General features: G+C 35.2%; 1 protein-coding gene and 1 pseudogene across 1 annotated transcript; both read left to right on the top strand.

Annotated features, from left to right (window-relative positions):
- The first annotated feature begins 1,480 nt into the window (after nucleotides 1-1,480).
- On the top strand, nucleotides 1,481-4,612 carry LOC120151705 (sorting and assembly machinery component 50 homolog). Its single transcript, XM_039164085.1, has 4 exons — nucleotides 1,481-2,102; nucleotides 2,935-3,420; nucleotides 3,546-4,046; nucleotides 4,495-4,612. Exons 1-4 carry the CDS (start codon nucleotides 1,545-1,547, stop codon nucleotides 4,576-4,578), a joined length of 1,629 nt encoding a protein of 542 aa, XP_039020016.1. The 5' UTR covers nucleotides 1,481-1,544; the 3' UTR covers nucleotides 4,579-4,612.
- Nucleotides 4,613-13,062: 8,450 nt separating this feature from the next.
- LOC120151820 lies at nucleotides 13,063-19,337 on the top strand (annotated as a pseudogene).
- The last annotated feature ends 261 nt before the right edge of the window (nucleotides 19,338-19,598 follow it).

The following is a 19,598-nucleotide window of genomic DNA, read 5'->3' as shown; positions in this document are numbered from 1 at the left end:
GTCATTCATCCACTTAGCAAAAACAGTATTAGTTGCAATAGGCTTCTTGATTTCACCAGTAACGTAGCCTAATCTTTCTCTGCCCAAGAGAAAAATCTTAACCGATTGGGACCATTCAAGAAAGTTGTTGTCATTCAATCGATGGCAGGTGATGGTCAGACTAGATGAATCTGATTGAGCATCAGAACCAGAAAGTTTTTCTGGATTTGAAGTGATCTTCGGAGTAGGAGAAGGAGATGTAGGAGAAGAAGTCGCGGGCATGGTCTAGGTTGGAAAGAAACCATAACTTAATCTGATACCATGTAGAAATCAGAGTAATTCTCTATATTTTCTTATTAATTCAATAGGACATATTGCGTCTTTATATATACAAATTATATCTCTAAATTAGGAAACTCTAAGTTAAGAAAGATACTAATCCTTGGAGATATGATCCCTTAAAATAAGGGATTGTAAAAAAAAAAGAATATTTACAAAATCCCTTAACTGAAGGGATGGTAACAACTCATATATTTCTATAATTCCTACAAAATCTTGTGTCCGCTCAGTGCTAGACTCGGAGGGATCGATGCAATTACGCCCGAAGGTACGATCCCCAAACGTTGTTCTTTTCTCTCTTGTGTTGGTGGAAAGGCAAAATGAAGCTTGCCTGCAGATCAGCACTGGTTGTATTTAACTTAGATAAATGACAAATTTGTTGTATACATATACATATAGACTCAAGATGGAGTGAAAAACCAGGGAAATCTTCATTGTTTTGGATTACAGTGTGAATACATAAACGAAAAAGGCATAATTACAAGCCTATTGGTTTCTATATGTTCTGATTGGTTTCCTGGAAAATTTTGGGCACTAATAAGAAATAGAGAACAGGGCCGAAAAGAATAAGAACATTATTTTGGGCACTACTTCTGATCGATAATAAATACTTTTTTAAATGAATAGAAACCAAGGCATGAATCATAAATAATTTTATATTTCTCTTAGCTCAAACAAATATGTAATTGGGATAATCATAGGTGGAGTCGGGTTTTTGATCCATTTGAATTTAATCCTGAAAATTAAATTATTATGTCCGTATTTGATCAAATTTGAATTTAGGAGTATCTCAACTAATTCAAAATTTGACTTGATTTTTTAAGTTAAAATTCGTACCATACTCACATATATAATTCATTTTTACAAGTTAAAATAAAGATTCAATTAAAAAATAAAATAAAAATATTGTTACAATTATGCTTAAATAATTAAATGTCATATTAATCTTTAAAGTCAAACTCGTACACCAAAATGTATATTTATCCAAATTTTATTTATAAATGAATTAGATAATCCCAGGAAATGCTAAATCAACCAATATAAAAAATATCAGTGACAAAGAATTAAATAAGAAAAAGTAAAGGGGCCTCTTAGCAAAATTAAAATCTTCCCTAATAAACCTTTAGCATAAAAAAAAACCTGGGCACCGCCGCCCGCCTCCTCACTACTGACTACACTGTCTTTGCTTTGCAAACTTGAAGGTTTCCCTTGTTATCCGTTCACAAATGTCAAACCCCGATTCGGTACCCGAATTGACTCCGCCTAATTCGAAATCCGACCCGGAACACCAAAAACACTTCAACACCAACGAAATCGACGAAGAAGAAGATGACGGCGGTGACGAAAACGACATCGAAGATGATAACGAGGACAAGGAAGAAAACGAAGGCGTATTCGGAGGACCGAACCGGCCTAAACCTCGATCACGAGAGGCTCGGTTCCGTTCGGAGAAACGCAAAATGGACTCGCTGATGCAGCGAATGAAAACCGGTCCGGTTTCGGTCCGCGTCCACGACGTCATCATCAAAGGGAACACGAAAACCAAGGACCATATAATTGAAGCCGAGACAGAGGTGTTGAACAACGTCGGCTCGATGCAAGAGCTGTTAAAAGCGTCGCAGATTGTGAATTTGCGGCTACAATCACTTGAAATTTTTGATTCCGTAAAAATCACACTCGATTCCGGTCCTCCCGAACTGCCCGGAACTGCTAATGTGATTATCGAGGTTGTTGAGACTGCCAGCCCGCTTTCGGGAGAGATTGGAGCTTATACGAAAGCGGAGGTGAATTTCTTTTAATCTGATTTTTTGAAGGTTTATTTTGCCCTCTAATTTGCTTGTTTTGAATTATATATGTTTGGTTACTGAGAAATTGGAGGAAAATCAATTGCAATGCGGTTTTGTACAGACATGAGTAAAATGGATTATATGAATAGTTGGAATGGAATTTAGTTTTGAGTTTAATATGCTGAAATGAAAATGTGGTAAATTCTGGTTATTGAATTAATATAATGTGCTAAATTGCTATGTTCTATTGAATTTGTTTCTATTGAATGTCTTTGGTGAGTCGAATCCCATACTCGTGTCCAGATGTTTGTTCGATTCTTGAAGGAAAATGAAGAGCCTGAGCAACATGGTTTATTAGATTTTGTGGAGAGGAACACATTCGTTTAAGCTGACCTAGTATATGGAATAACGATGATGCTAATGAATGAAAATATCGTGAATTAGAGGATTTACATGGCTGCATTATTGATCTTTATTGAAGGTTTAGATGGATGAAAGAGTAGAAAAGATACACAGCGGATAAGTTTGCATATATGTTGCTGTCAAGAAGTTATTTTCAATGTGATAATGAAGATGCATTTTGTTCCATATGTCTGATATTTATACCATGTGTGATATGTAATTATCTATATAGTTATGCATTTATTCTACATGCGACCAATCAAATGTGGTGTTGCAAATAAACTATAGACATCCATGGTCATAATATTCATGCTAGCTTTGATATGGAAAATTATGTTCCTTCTGCCTTTTGATCACCCATTTTCTGTGAATTTACAAGTAGGCAGTCTTGAATTTGAGCTTCTAAATTTGTAAATTGCCATCGTAGGCTAGATCTTCCACAGTGGAAGGATCTGTCAAGTACAAGAATTTGTTTGGTTATGGAGATCTTTGGGATGGTTCATTGGCATATGGCATCGGTCACTCAGCTGAGTTAAGTGCTGGCGTGTATTTGCCATGCTTTAAAGGACTGGTAACTCCTGTCACAGCACGAGCATACTTACTATCCCAAGATTGGCTAAAGTTTTCTTCGTACAAAGAGCGATCAATGGGCCTTTCTCTTGGGTTATTTTCAAGTCAACATCATGATGTGGCATATAATCTTGCATGGCGTACATTAACTGATCCATCACAAATGTCATCAAGGTCCGTAAGGAAGCAGCTTGGCCATAATTTACTTTCTTCTTTGAAGTATACCTTCAAATTTGACAGGAGAAATTCGTCAATGCGGCCAACTCGGGGTTATGCTTTTGTTTCTACTACTCAACTTGGTGGGCTTGTACCTGATAGTCGGAGCTTACAATTTCTTCGGCAGGTATGAACTATGCATACTTCTCTTTTACCCCACCAAGCATTCTTTGTTTTGTCTCACAATCATGTGTTTGTACATGTTGTCAGAATTGCTGTTTGTCATTCTTTTCCATTGATGTTTTGTGACAGGAATTTGATCTTCATTACATTGTTCCTATCGGATTTTATCATGCTGCTTTTAATTTTGTGGTTTCTGGTGGTGTTGTCTTTCCATGGGGGGATGGGTTCTTGAGTAAACCGTCGTCTCTGCCAGAAAGATTCTTCTTAGGTGGCAACATATCTCCAGTTTGTGCTTTAGGAGGGCCAACAGCATTATGGGGATTTAAGACAAGGGGATTGGGCCCAACAGAGTGTAAAAGGCAGGTTAACGATGGAAATGCCGGTCCTTCTGGCGTGGATTTTCTTGGAGGAGACCTTGCTGTCACTGCTTTGGCAGACCTTTCTTTTGATCTCCCATTTAGGTGGTTTAGAGAAAAGGGAATCCATGCTCATGTGTTCGCATGTGCTGGTAATGTTGCCAAGTTAACAGAGAACGAGTATCGCAATTTCTCTGTTCAGAAGTTTGTAGGTTCACTTCGAAGTTCAGTAGGAGTTGGACTTGTTGTCCCTACGAGTTTATTCCGAATGGAGGTTTGTGTTTTCTCTCATTCTCTTATCGTCAATCAAAGCAATTAATATTTCTTTAGATGTCGGTTTTCTATTTTATATGTTTCTACTTTATATTCCCTGAATATGTTATATCATCGATAATTTCTGATGGATAAGCCGGGGTGGGGAATTTGAACTTGGGACAGGATCTCCTTTCGGCTGTAGAATATGACTGATCACATAGGTCCGTTTTGCCATTCATTTCAATCGATTCTACTATCGAGAAAGAAATGTATACTGAAAGTATTCGAGATAGGTTGTTAGGATCCGTTTCTCGTAGAACTTCCAGCATATAGGTACAGAAAGACGTTGTATAATTGGTTGATTTTATCTCATTTTCCCGAGTTCAGCATATCGCCGATGATGGTCAACTTTTTTCACAGTGCTTTTCATTATGTTTGTTTCATGTTTTTCCTCCTTTCTGGTCCAGCTTAACTACTGCTATATACTGAAGAAGTTCGATCACGATCATGCAAAAACCGGTGCCTGGCTTACCTTTTCTCCTCGGTCATAGATTTTTGGACTTTATATCGGTGTCCGGCATGAACGAAAACCGGCGTTTGGCTTGCTTCCTCTTGCACAAGACAGAGTTCAGACTTCACACCGGTGTCCGGCAGAATTTTGGAATCAATTCGATGCTGGATTGAGATTTTTCTTTGTTGTTACTTGCTTTTCACCTGGAAAAATAGGTCAACATTCATCACAAATTGTACTATTTCATATTCCAGTTGCAACAATCTTGGCTGAAGCAACTTTTAAAGCCACATTTGTTTGTAACCTTTGCAGATACATTTAGGGATGATTATTCGATCGGATCGAGTAAATTCGAGTTAGTCAGGTTTACAATTATTATTTTACCATTCAAACTTTATTTGAATTTTTTTAGAGCCGAGTTTATAAAATCAAGTTAAGTTGAATATATGGTTTGAGTTTTTGTTCAAATCTAAATATAATTATTTATAATATTATATTACTCATTAGTTTTAATTTAAATCCCTCTTTCAAGCCATATACTATATATATTCATTTTTCTAAAATAGGTGAGTAAAATTAAATATCTTTTAAAGATGGGAGGAAATAATTTGTTCTTTTCCAAAGATGGCTTCACGGTTCACTCCTAGGAAATTTTATCCAAAAATCACTCTAACAATTAAATATTATTTGTCAGACACTTTCTTCAAATATTATCAATCTAGCACCCTTTCTAACAAAGTGTGGATCGTGAGGCGCGCCTCGCAAGGTTTTGTCCGATGTTGGCGCCACGGTGGAAAAGCACGAATCGTAATCTGCGCCTTCTCGGGGCTCTATCCGAGCTGACACCACGGTAGTAAAGTGTGAATCATAAAGAGCGCCTTTGCTGGGAATCTGACACATGACAGAAGGTTATTTAAATCTCAATTGTCCTGCCTTAAATATCGCCCAACCCCCCGTCCTCTCCCCCTATAAATACACCCTCATCCAACACTCAAACCACACAAAAAACACTATATTTCTTCCTTCTATATATCGTTCTATCAAGTTTTAATTAAGTATAATTATCATTTTTAGAAGCTAATTTTTTTATTATATTATAATCATTTAATAGTTTATTATTTTATTGTACTAATTTTTATTACTTTTTTGCAGTTATAAAATGGCAGGTGGGTTGCTGCATTTAGATGAGAATCATATATCGAGATATTTTGTCGATATGGTAATAATTTTAAATTATGTTATTTTATTTATAGTGAAAATTTTATTCATTTATTTTTTTAGTATTAGTTTATATTTTAATTTGTATACTATTTATTTAATTAGGTGAATGGTTGTATATTAAATCCATTTATTCGTAACGCTAAATTAGAGATACTGAGATGTTATTTTCAGAGTGGCGGATGGTGATTGACATTCCTTGTGCAAGGAGTATCTTAGAGGTATCCCGCCTAATTTCAACAGTGGTCGAATATCGCTATCATGGTTTACTAGAAATTTTCGACGGTTGAGCGACAACTATTCCGAGGAACATGCTCAAATATTTGTCCGGACTTGTATATTGCAACTCATAGGAGGGATTTTGATGACCGATAAATCTTGCAACCAAGTTCATTGTATGTGATTGTGTCATCTCGTAGATTTTTGAGTTACCGACTCATTCAGTTGGGGCTCCGCAGTTTTGGCATCTTTATATAGAGAAATGTGTCGAGCAACTAACTATCAAAAAAATGTTGTTGGTGGATGTCTTTTTCTTCTGCAATCATGGACGTGGTATCGCATGCCTTTTTTATGTCCGGTCGTGAAAAACACGTTAGTCTTCACGTTATTGTTGAGGTCATTTCAATAATGAGTTTGTATTTAAATAATTTTTTTGAGTATATAATGAATTTTTTTACACTGAATAAATGGCCATCTATAAGAAAAAATCACTGTGATATACCAGACGAATTGGAAGAAATTCGACTGCTCATTGATCAAAAAGACTATTACAGAGGTATGTATTTAAATTTTATTATTCACCTTTAATTATCGTTATATAATTAGAATATTATTTTGATAAGAATTATATATGTTTGTTTTAGTTTCAATGGGCTCCTTATTCTACTGAAGAAATGAGGAGTTGTGTCTCATTTCACTTGAGTGACCCATTAGATGTATGCATAGCGGTGGTCCCTCTGATATGTTATGCTATTGTCGAGTGGCATCCTATTAATCGTGTGCTCTGCCAATTTGGTTTTGTACAATCTATTCCTGAAGCACCTAGGAATCTCGACAGTATGCATAACATCAATAGAAGAGCAAAAAAGAAGTCAACTAGTTGATGAAGCACAACGAGTGGGTAATGATCTGGGAAGATCGACGTGGAAGCATTCCCCGTAGGGAGCCGATTTATGTGGATCATTATTTGGTTGTATATGACTATTATCAGTGGTTCAATACGAACGAGAAATCGTTCCTACTTTTCGATGAAGCACGAGGCAGGAGCATTCGTCAACGTCAAGAAAAACTTCCACCGTCACAGCATCATCGTCCCCTGACTCATGGATAAAGAATAGGTGCTTTCGGCTCGTCCTCCACTGCAACACCAGAACAATCACAGTAGCCACATGTTTATATTTCGCAGTCGTTTCAGATGCCACTACAACCATTTCAGATGCCACCATTGCAGGGTTTTATAACACCTCATGGCGGATATACTCACATGCTTATAGATCCAGCATGGTCTTCATATGTTGCTTATTTGGCGGGTGATGCTTCAACAGAGACACAGACACCTCCGACTCATTTTTTGTATTTATCGATATCTATGTTTTCGCAATTTTCATAATTTTCTATGAGCGGTGAGATGATTAATCATACACCTCCAGGGTCCTTATTCTATGAAAGTGCTACATCGTCATCCGTCCCTCATAAACAAAATGTAGCTGCTGCTGCTGATGATGATGATGAGAGTGAGGAGGAAGAGCAATTTATACGAAGAAATCATCATCGAAATAGACAACCACTATCATGTGGAACACATTCAAGACACAGACATCAATACACTTATTTTTATTTTTATTATTAATTTTTTATTTAATTATGGACTTTTTATTTATTTTGTTTCTTAATGTTTTTATTTAATTATAGATTTTTTATTTATTTTGTTTCTTAATGTTTTTATTTAATTGAACTTTTTATTTATTTTGTTTCTTGATGTTTTTATTATTTAATTATGGACTTTTTATTTATTTTGTTTCTTAATGTTTTTATTATTTAATTTTTTGAATTGTAATGTTTGTATTTAATTGTTTTTATTGTTTTTATTATTTAGTTTATAATGTTTTTATTTAATTTTCACTTAAGTAGCCCATCACTTGAGTACCACATTAATTAAAAGTAAACAAAAATGAAATAATACAAACTGAGGCTTCATAAACAACAATTACATCACAACATCAACGGTTACGTGATGATAAAAGAGATGGGCATTTTTCTATTATGGACTAGGTTTCTACAATGCCCACATCTTTTGTTTTCTTTGGACATCTCTCGAATATTCATATCACAATGAATTCGAGTGGATTTTGGATGACCTATCTCCCTTAATAAGGATGGATATGGTACAATCGGAAGTCAATTATGAACTTCGTCTGGGTCTTTCTCATTACTTATGGGAGAACTCAAATTCATATATCTTAAATACTTCTGAAAGTCGGTATACGGGATCCACAAAACGGTTATAATCTTGACGGGTATAAGAGCAAGCTGCTATGACATGAGATCATGGATACTTCAGAGCTTGAAAAACCCCACAGTCACATCACTTGTCTTGTAGATTAACTCTGAATGAGTTAGCTTCAATCCCTTGAAGAGGTCGTGGCATTTCTGTGACATGGAATAATTCATGGGTTTGAGAGAAGCTTGTTACAGATATTTCATTTGATGCAACAATTCTTTTTTTAGATATGCAACTAATCTTGGGTGATAAGTATGGGCGTTTTGCATCCAAGTTAGAGCTTGTACCCTAAACTTAGCAAAAAGAACTCCCAAACGAAAATAAGTCGTTTTAACCTAAGTTGTTACTGGTAAATGGCGTGTCCCTTTTAAGGTTGAATTGATAGTCTCATCCAAGTTGGTCATCATGTGCCCATATTGATATTCACCATCATATGCATTTGTCCACATTTCTTTGTTGATGAGGTTGTTGTAATTGTACCATTGCTCATTTTTTCCTTGCAAATCTTGAAGCATGGACTCAAATGTTTGATGTAATAGTTCGTAACCTGAGTGTCAAATGTAGTATTTATTGTTAAGTTCCCATAAAAAATTAAAATGATTGAGAAATGAGATTAGAAATTGTGACATATCCATGTGCATAAGTAATTGGCGCTTATCATTCTTCTTGAACTTTCCATGATAATTTGTAGCAATACGTCGGATACAGTACTGATGTTGAACATAAGGTGGTTGCCACATTAGACCCAAAAACTCCATTGTTGCTTTGATCCAGCTCCGCGATATGAAATGACACAAATTTGTTTCCCTCATGACAACATGTAAGCGTAAGTTTTTGAGGAAAAAAGCCCAATAATATGTATTTTCTCCTTCAACGAGGGCAAAAACAACTGGAAGAATGTTGAGATTACCATCTTGGACAACTGTCAATAACAAAACTTGTTTGTATTTTCCATAAAAAGAATGATCTATCAATTTGAACCACGGGCTTGCAGTATTTCACAGCATTAATACACTGTGGGTAAGTCCAAAAAAGATGATAGAATTGCATCGATTGCGAAGCACTCAATCATTGTGGTATGCATGGCAATTTTTGAAGTCTACTATTATCCCAGGATTCAGTCTGCACATTACCCTAAACCAACTTGGTAGTTAGTTGTAAGATGAATCTCACTCGCCGTGAAGTTCTTAAATGGCATTATGCTTTGCTTTTCATGCTTTCCTGTAGGAAATGTTGTACCCATATTGAGATTGTATAGCTGAAAACAATACCGCAATAGCTATATGGGAGCTTGCTTTGACCATGGGTATGATGGCTTGGGAGATAATGTCGGAGTCTAAGTTGGAATGGTCCTGGTTGATCCCTCTAACACAATATGTATGAGGACCTTTGTATATTGTTATTTGTCATATGTTTTTCTTCTTCTTCCTCTTTGATACACGAACCATCCAATTACATCTGTTTTCACGTTGGACATAGTAGCAGTCATACTTTTTGGTGGTGGATCGGTCGACTCTGGAGTGAACAGAATTACGAATGTTGTAATTCTTAATTGCAATCTTCGCTTATTCTTTAGATGGAAAATCCATTCCGATATATAACTCACCATCATTGATTGATGAGTTAAATCCGTAGTCACTAACATTAGGCATATACGTAAATTTTGGCTCGTACATTGCGACATAGTCAGTTTTATGCATATGTGTTGGAGGTTTTGTGTGTATTGTATTTGTGAGAACTTCATCTACATTATTATCATCAGAGTCCATGTTGAATTGTAGTGATTCTGAATCAATGAATAATCCAGTCTCAGCATCATCCGCACCTGGCTCACGAAGAGGTTCTTCTGGTGGAGATAAGGGTTCCTCTGTGATGTCGATATTTAGGTCGAACAAGCTAGTAGTTGAATGTTTTCCCCTTGAACTTGAAGGCATCGTGTTGTACGGGTTTTGAATTGAGTGTTATTTCGTAGACATCTCTATATTGAGGTCGAAGAAGCTCGCAGTTGAATGTCTATCCCTGGAACTTGTAGGCATTGTGTCAAATGGGTACTAAATAAATTGTTGTGTCGAGGGAATCTTCATATTCAAGTCAAAAAAATTGGCAGATGAATTCCTTCCCCTTGAACTGTAAGCGATATTTCCATACGGATTTTTCGTGGAGCCATCTCGGTGGAGATCATAACAAGTTGTTGATAAATGTCTCCCCATTGAACTTGATGGGATGGTACTAGGATGTGGATTTCACATTAACAAGTTAAAATCATTACACATTACTTGAGTTTGGCTGTCAACTTGATCGACTTATTGAGTCAACCCATAGTGGGAGCATAATGACATACCACAAACCGCAGACACTTCAACAAATATGGCATACATTTGTATATCAGTGTCTGAATTTTGATTATGAGCATAAAAAATCATAGCAACATCGTCATCGTTGGAGACTTCGAACGTTGTATAAGTTAACAAAAATAATGCAGTTGGAAATCTGTACTGAAGTGAAGATAGTCTTATAGTAATTCCAATATGAACATTCCTTAAATTTTTAGTAATCAACTCCTCAAGAGTGATGTTTCTCTTGAAGGATATTCTAACTGGATGATTTGATGTGAAGACAATGTCGATTTCATCTTCCCGAATTTCTATATCATAATAAATAATAGTTGAAATACACTTTATTTTGAGAGTTTGAAAGATTGAGAGTCATATATCTGTAAAAATAATAGTTGAAATACACCAAATTAAATAAATAATATACAAATTAAAATAGAAATTAATGCTAAAAAATACAAAAAAATAACAATAATTTAAATAACATAATTTAATATTGTTAACTGTATCTGCAAAATGTCTTTAGATATGATCCCGCCTTCCACTTTACAACTGTAAAAATAATTCAAAATAATTAGTACTATAAAATTTGGTTAAATAATTAAATATAAAATAAATATAATATAATAAAAAAATAATTTTATCTTCTAAAAACTATAACAAAATCTACTTATCTTGATAGAAGGAAGAATGTGAAAGTAATTTTGGTGTGGTTTTATGTTTATATTCAAGTGTATTTATAGGGGAGTGGATGTGTACCGAGAGAGTTAAGGCTCAAGTAATAATAGAGTGAATAATGAAAGGCGTGCCTCATAATCAATGCCTTTCCTGTATGTGTCAGATTTCCAGCGAAGACGCGCTTCATGATTCATGCCTTTGCTACGTGGCTCCAGCTCATACAAAACTCTGTGAATGCGCGCCTTATGATCTGTGCTTTGTCAGAAAAGGTGCATGACAAGTAATATTTCTTTGTTATGGTGTTATTTGGGTAAAATTGCCCCACTCTTATCCCCGGCAGAAGTGTCTGCAATACTTGGAATGAATTGGCTGTTCTCCATGATGTTTAAGCTGTAGACTTTATATCTTTCACTCAAAAAATTAAATAAAATATAAAATTAAGAGTAAATTGAGAAAAGAAAAAAATGTTGTTAGAAGGAGAAATTAAAGTTATACGATTAATTTATATTTAATTTAAAATAAATTTAAAGGTTAAATTTAATTAAAACAGAATTAAAAAATAGAAAAGATAAAGAAATTATAAAATGATTATTTAAATTTTATAAATCAAATTCGAATCAGATTTAAAATTAAAATTAATTTAATTAACTTAATATTTAATTCAATTATTGTAAGTGTAGTTTGCCTAAGTTTCAACACTTCAGTAAGTTGGTATAGTAATACAGATGTGAAGGCATGGTTTTCAGAACCGGATCGGTTAACGAATCGGTCATGTTATTGGTTCACTGGTTCAATCGGTTGAACCGGTCCGACCGGTCGGAAGAACCGGACGATATCATAATTATTTAAAAAATTAAATAAAAATACCCAAAATATTTAATAAAAAATAATTTTTTATATCACAAGTCATATTCAAAGCAAGTCATAATATATATAAATTAAAAACCATAAAATCAAGTGAAACAAAATGATTTAAATTAACTACAACATAATATTTAAGGTAAAACATATTAAATAATAAATATAATTATATAACTATAATTAAAAAATAAATTTGGGGCTAAAAAAATCATAACAAAATAATATTGTTTGGTTTAATTTTTTTTTAAAAACAATCACATATGGCTAAGAAACATAGAAGAGCATCCCAAAAGTCTAAAGAGTAAAAATATGAGAACAAAACAATCCCACATTGCTAAGAAACATAGAAGAGCATCACAACTAACTTCTATAAATAATAAAGGTAATTTGACATTCAAAATCATGGAGCCTTTTGGTGAGCATTGAGTGAACTATTCTTTCACTTCAATCAAGCTCGAATTTTAGGCTTCAATTGAGCTTCTAAATTTTTTTTAGTTCAAGCCTTTTTGAGTTCAAGTTTCAATATTATATTTCGAGTTCGAGTTGAACTTGATAATTTTTAACTTGTGAGTTTGAGTGGAGTTTAGCTTACTTTTAAAGTTTTCAAGTTCGAGTCGAGCTCAGCAATACTCAAGTTCGACTTGGCTCGTTTAACAAACGACGTTTGGTTTAATTTTTTTTTAAAAAAATTAAAAAAAAAAAACAAAATTTCCCGTTTTTTTCGGTTTTCAGTCGATCCAGTTTGAACGGTTCAGTGGTTCTGGCCGGTTCACTAGTAATAGTTCAACCGGTTTAGATTGAATCAGACTAGACAACAGTTCCCGATTGAACCGACCGGTCCGGTCTGGTTTTCAAAACAATGTGTGAAGGAAAAGGGCTTATATTCACTTCCCAGCTGACAATCCACTTCCACTGTCATAGAAACTTTGATACATTCACTTACCCAAAAATGGCGTCAGCTCAGCCTTTCCACTGGCACTACGCCGACCTCGACGACCGCGAATTCCAAATCCACGGCCGTACCGTCTTCTTCGCCATCGTCTTTATCTTCGGTCACATCTTCATCTACGCTCGGTGGCTATGCAGCTTTCTTCATCCACACGAACCATCACTGATAGGGAAGCGGTGGCGGATTGATGAACGTTGCTCTTGTTGAAGAATCAAACCTAGAAAAGATCTAGACTCGATGAAGAACAATAAGGGATGAATGGGGAAGGTGGCGGTAATAGATAGGGTTCTTTAGGATTTCTTTTTGGTGCTGGAAACAAGATTAAAAATAAGATTAAAAAAAGATAAAGAAAAGATAAAGGAATTGCAAATAAAATAAGATAACCAAGAAATCAAAAGATCTCCCTTATGAAGGTGAAAGGTAAAGATGATTGATGACGTGGATGGATATGTGGAAAATCGATGGATAATGTCCTATCGAACCCTCATAGTCGCAATGAAAATGCAAACACGATAATATGGCTCTAACCAACCCTCCTAGTCGCGATGAAAAGGCAAATTGGAGTGTGAAGATTAATCTCCCCTCACAAGAACTTTAAAGAACTCAAGGAGAAGAAGCTTCGAAGGCACAAGACAATCAGCACTTGCAAAAACGAACTCTTGTTGTATTATTAATCAAAGAAATCTTCCATTACAAAGTTTAATGAAGCCTCCTTTATATATGGGTTGAGTTCTAAAGGTCCTAAATAACTAATGAATAAAATAATAATAAACTAAAAATATCTTAACTCTAATTCCTAATAAAATAATAATAACTAAAGATAATATTTTTAACCCAACCTTAATTCTTAATAAAATAATAAATCTAATCATAAAATATAATGCATCATCCTATATTAAGTTATATTACAAATAATCAATAAAAATATTAAAAATTCGTAATATTTTACAATATCCCGTATTAATCCCATATAGGATTTTCTGCATGCACCGTCTTCAGAAAAATAGCTATATCTTGAGTTCCCAATATTGGATTGATGCGATTCAAGAACCGTTGGAAAGATAAGAGACAGACGGTCGTATCTCCAGAAGACATCTTGACTAAATAAGATCAGGATCCCATTCAAAAAGTCGTCATAAGTATGCTTCTATTCTGATATTCTTTTCCAATGCTTGGATGAGTGGATCATTTGGAAGAGTTATTACTTCTTCCTTTGATGTGAGCCTTGTGATGCATGTATCATCCTCCCTTTCTTCAAAAAGATTCGACCCCGAATCTAAAACATTAAAGGGAGCAACATTAGAATCGTTTAATGATTCATTCACATTATACTTACCGAATAGATATGCTTTGAATATTCGAGACTTTGTTCTTCTAATAGGTTCGAGTAGAAACATTAGTCCAAAGAAGCATGTATTATGGACTCTGGTGCATTTATCATTCCCCCACTCCTCAAAAGGATTCATCATCGAATCTGAAAATCCAAAAGAAAGAGATTTAGATGTGTTGAAATAAAAACTTGTGAAACATTTACCAGGATCAATGTGATGTGTCTTTATGCATTTTAGTCGAGGTTTCTTCTTTGTAGGAACTGATTTCTTGAAGTCTTGAAATCCTCTTTTACATACAAGTCTTGTAATCTGATGTTTTGGTTGAAATTCAACATGGCGCCGGCCACTGTTGGCTTTATGTATGATTATTTCGGATAATTTCTCCATGGTTTTATTGTGTGTGGCGAGAATGAGTGTTTAAAAACCATGTCAACTGGTTTGTTAAAGTAATCCCTTAAGTCTCCTAAGTGGGGTTCATGAATTAATGATTCCCGGGAGGAGCTTTGTGGACTGTAGAACCTGTTTAGTTGGCAAGGAAACTCATATACAAGATAAAGCTCATTAAAAGCACTTTTAAAAGTATGGGTAGAAATATCAAAAATATCCGAGTTATCGTGATATACATATTTTATATGTTCAATTCTTGGAATAGTAACATGCTTAAGAGTATACCTTCGTGGTAGTGCATCGTCTAATGTGTTTTGCTTACCTCGGTTTGTTACGCACTTAAAGGAGTTGTGTTTAGTATGGATGACAACTTCACGAGCCTTTCCTTGTAAGAGGGAGAAGAAGTATGTTACAATGTCATTAAAATGAGTAATAAAATACTTACATTTGGACTCCCGTAAATCGTGACTCTTCATTGATATGGCATAGTGATTAGGGCTTTCAGGTGGTAACCCGTCAGGAGGGTCACCTAATATTATTCGACAACTATTGGCTATGGAAGATGGTGTGGGCCAGTCTCGTGTTTCTTTTACTATTTCATCATTTACATGGATTTCCTGTGCACGAACTATAAAGCCTGTAGAGTTGTTCAAATCATGTTTCTTCATTAATACGGCTTCACGACTAAGGCTTTCCTGGATGTAGCCTTTTTGTAACAAATCCAACTCTTTGGTTTCTTCGAGATTGTATGTTTGATGAGGTATGATAGAACCTTGAATTAGATTGGTTTGGCATTATTTTCCTCTTTTCAGTGGTAGTTCGTTAGGTAGACCACCTAACACTTCTCGAAAATACTGTAAAAGAGATGAAAACACACTAGGCAAATCCTTGTTAATGTTAGAAATCGAAACAATTGATTCCCTAAAGCGAACAAGGATGCAAGGTTGTTTGTAAAGAAGGTTATCTCTCAATTCTTTTGTGCTCACACATAGATTTTGAGTCACTCTTTTCTTCTCACATTTAGGTTCACTCGCCTCCCATGGGTCATTATTCTTTTGGCTTTTATAACTAGTGACCTCTTTTGCTTTTGCCTCTTTCTCAACTTTTTCTTTTTTTTTTGCTTTCCCTACCTCCTCACAAATTATTATTTGATCTTTAGGGACTGGAAGTGTGTCATTATTTGCTGGTCGTTCTTTCTCCTTGTCAGGTTTGTCATCTCTTGGCTTTTTCAGAGAAGATGGAGTAGAAGATGAGGAAGGATTTGAAGGATTACCTTGGTAAGAGGATGAAATACCTTGGTAATTTTCTCTGAATCGGAATCTCCTTTGGATTTGTGCTTCGATTTTCATTGCTTTCTTTAGTGTATCTTCAAGGTTTTCGTACCCATGTAGATCAAGAAGATCAGTGATGTTTGAGTTTAAGCTGACGACGAATCTTGACATGGTGACCGCTTCTTTTTCGGTTATATTAGCCCTATTGAGTAAGGACTGCATCTCCTTATAGTAGTCTTCAACTGAACTTCTACCTTGTCGAAGTCGGTGTAGTCGTAGTTTAACTTCTAGTGTATAATGTGTCGATATGAATCGCTTACTCATGGTTTGTTTGAGGTCGGTCCAAGAAGTGATTGTTGGAATTTGGAAGTTCTGGATCTTTTTCCTTGTTTGCATCCACCAAGTTCGAGCATATCCTTCGAATTGCATGGTGATGAGGGGAACTTGTTTAGCTTGGGGGCAGTCATGGTATGCGAACATGAGATCAACTTTTCCTTCACAATCGATGTACCTGTCCGAATCATTGTCTCCTTTGAAAGACGGGATCGTGAACTTTGGTTTTGCAAAGAGTTCGGGTGCTTGAAAATGTGGTTGTTCTCGCCCGGGTACCAAAAGTTCAGCATTGTTTGGTCTTGGATTCTGGTTTGGTAGATCCAGTTGTGGTTTTTTTCGTTCTCTCACGATTTCATCAAATCTTTCAACTTGAGTCATGAGTCGGGTAAGTGTGGCTAAGATAGTCGTAAGTATCTTGTTGTTATTGTCGCCCATCTTGAAATCATAACACTAAAAAGAAAATTTTAAAGTAAAATAAAAATAAAATGAAGAAAATTCAACAAAGCAAGAAACCTCACAAGTCACTCCAAGAAAGTAACACAACGAGAGGCAAGTAAGCCGATCTTGTACTCTTTAAAACTCACTTTACCAAGTAGTCTTCCACAGTTCGTATCGGAGTTTGATTACTAGCAAAGGCGATAAGAAAAAAACTTAAAAGTTCTAAGAGGCCAAACAAAGGTTAGACTCCAAGAGAACGAGAATGCAAAGAAGGAAGAAGTATGCAAACTCTTTAGTCCTACTAAAACAAGGAAGATAATGTGTTAGATAATGCAAAAGAACAATAACACGGAAAAACAAAAGAACCTAAAGCACTAAGAGTCAAAGAAAAAAAGGATCAAACCAGAAAACCTAGAAAACGCTGGATCAACTTGAGCAACGTTTTTGAGGGGGTTACCGATATCCAAAAATTATGGAAAACTTCTTGAATGTCTTTCGATGCGTCAAAAAACCACCTGTAAAATTTCAGAACCAAATACCTTCAGTAGTATCTAGTAGACTCTGTTGAACGGTGAGTCCTCAAACAATCTGTTTTTCTTGATCGCTTTGTTCGAAGTTGTTCTTGATCTCCAAAAAATCTGATTTTTTGTGAGAATTATCTCCAATATATGGAGTTTCAATCTGGAAATTTTCACCACAAAATTCCTCCTGTAAAATTTTAAAGAAATTCGACAATATTCTATACTGAATCTGCCGATAAAACTTAAATGTTGTATTTGAAGGATCTAATGAACTCTGATCGAAGTGAATTTTGTACTGGAGATTAAACTTAAGGCGAATATGATATCTGGAGAAAATCAAGCCTAAATATCTTCGTTTTCAATTTTTTTGAATTTTTGGCATTTTTGTTTTTTTTTTGTTTTTTTTGTTTTTTTTTTTGAAAAAAAAAGTAACAAACTAACAAGAAGGATTTGAATCTAAATTAAAATTAAATAAAAATAACCTGAAACGATGAATCTTCTCTGAACTAGCTCCGTTGAGGTACCTTGACGGTGTTGTGTGCAAGAACAAACAAGATTGCTTGTTTCTTTCCAAGAATCGGCCCAAATCTGATACCAATTGATAGGGAAGCGGTGGCGGATTGATGAACGTTGCTCTTGTTGAAGAATCAAACCTAGAAAAGATCTAGACTCGATGAAGAACAATAAGGGATGAATGGGGAAAGTGGCGGTAATAGATAGGGTTCTTTAGGGTTTCTTTTTGGTGATGGAAACAAGATTAAAAATAAGATTAAAAAAAAGATAAAGAAAAGATAAAAGAATTGTAAATAAAATAAAATAACCAAGAAATCAAAAGATCCCCCTTATGAAGGTGAAAGGTAAAGATGATTGATGACGTGGATGGATATGTGGAAAATCGATGGATAATGTCCTATCGAGCCCTCCTAGTCGCAATGAAAAGGCAAACACGATAATATGGCTCCAACCAACCCTCATAGTCGCGATGAAAAGGTAAATTGGAGTGTGAAGATTAATCTCCCTCACAAGAACTTGAAAGAACTCAAGGAGAAGAAGCTTCGAAGGCACAAGACAGTCAACACTTACAAAAATGAACTCTCGTTGTATTATTAATCAAAGAAATCTTCCATTACAAAGTTTAATGAAGCCTACTTTATATAGGGGCTGAGTTTTAAAGGTCCTAAATAACTAATGAATAAAATAATAATAAACTAAAAATATCTTAACTCTAATTCCTAATAAAATAATAATAACTAAAGATAATATTTTTAACCAAACTTTAATTCCTAATAAAATAATAAATCTAATCCTTAAAGATAATGCATCATTCTATATTAAGTTATATTATAAATAATCAATAAAAATATTGAAAATTCGTAATATTTACAATATCCCGTATTAATCTCGTATAGGATTTTCTGCATGCACCGTCTTCAGTAAAATAGCCATACCTTGAGTTCCCGATATCGGATTGATGCGATTGAAGAACCGTTAGAAAGATAAGAGACAGACGGTCGTATCTCCAGAAGACATCTTGACTAAATAAGATCAGGATCCCATTCAAAAAGTCGTCGTAAGTCTGTTTCTGTTCTGATCTTCTTTTCCAATGCTTGGACGAGTAAATCATTTGGAAGAGTTATTACTTCTTCCTTTGATGTGAGCCTTGTGATGCATGTATCAATCATCGACCTACCACGCGCCTCCTTTGCGGAAGCCTCGATGTCTGGACCCCGAAACAATCAATGCGTTGCGGATAACCGTGGCGACTCGCGGGAGCGAGTGTTGTATTTTGTATATGCCTTGGAGTGTTTGCTGATGGCGAGAAAGTTAAGGTCTTGCCTTGTTGTCGCCATCGCTATCACCCCGAGTGTGTTGATAGGTGGCTCAGGGCTGAGTCGAGTTGCCCGCTCTGTAGAACTTCTCTCCGAGTTGAATCAGATGCGTTTGTTCATCAGAACATTCCTGTCATTGTAACTCAATAACCACAAACAAAAAAGTTTTTTTTCCTTGTAAATTATATTTGTGGAAAAGCTTTTGCTTACACTGATTTGTTCGAGTAGTGATTTTGTTTTTGGACCGTCTGGATTTGCCATTATTGTGAAATGCCACCATGTGCTCGATGAATTTGCTCAACGAACAATTCGTCTTCCCTATTGCCTTTTCGCGTTTTGAACGAAAACGGTAACGTTGCCAAGTTAACAGAGAACGAGAAGTCTTCTTGGGTAAACTACGCATTTAGTACC

The sequence above is a fragment of the Hibiscus syriacus genome, unplaced genomic scaffold (genome assembly GCF_006381635.1).
Source record: "Hibiscus syriacus cultivar Baekdansim isolate YM2019G1 unplaced genomic scaffold, ASM638163v2 tig00111069_pilon, whole genome shotgun sequence".
Lineage (NCBI taxonomy): Eukaryota > Viridiplantae > Streptophyta > Magnoliopsida > Malvales > Malvaceae > Hibiscus > Hibiscus syriacus.
Note: the sequence above shows the minus strand (reverse complement) of the source record. Positions and strands in the feature narration are given on the sequence as shown.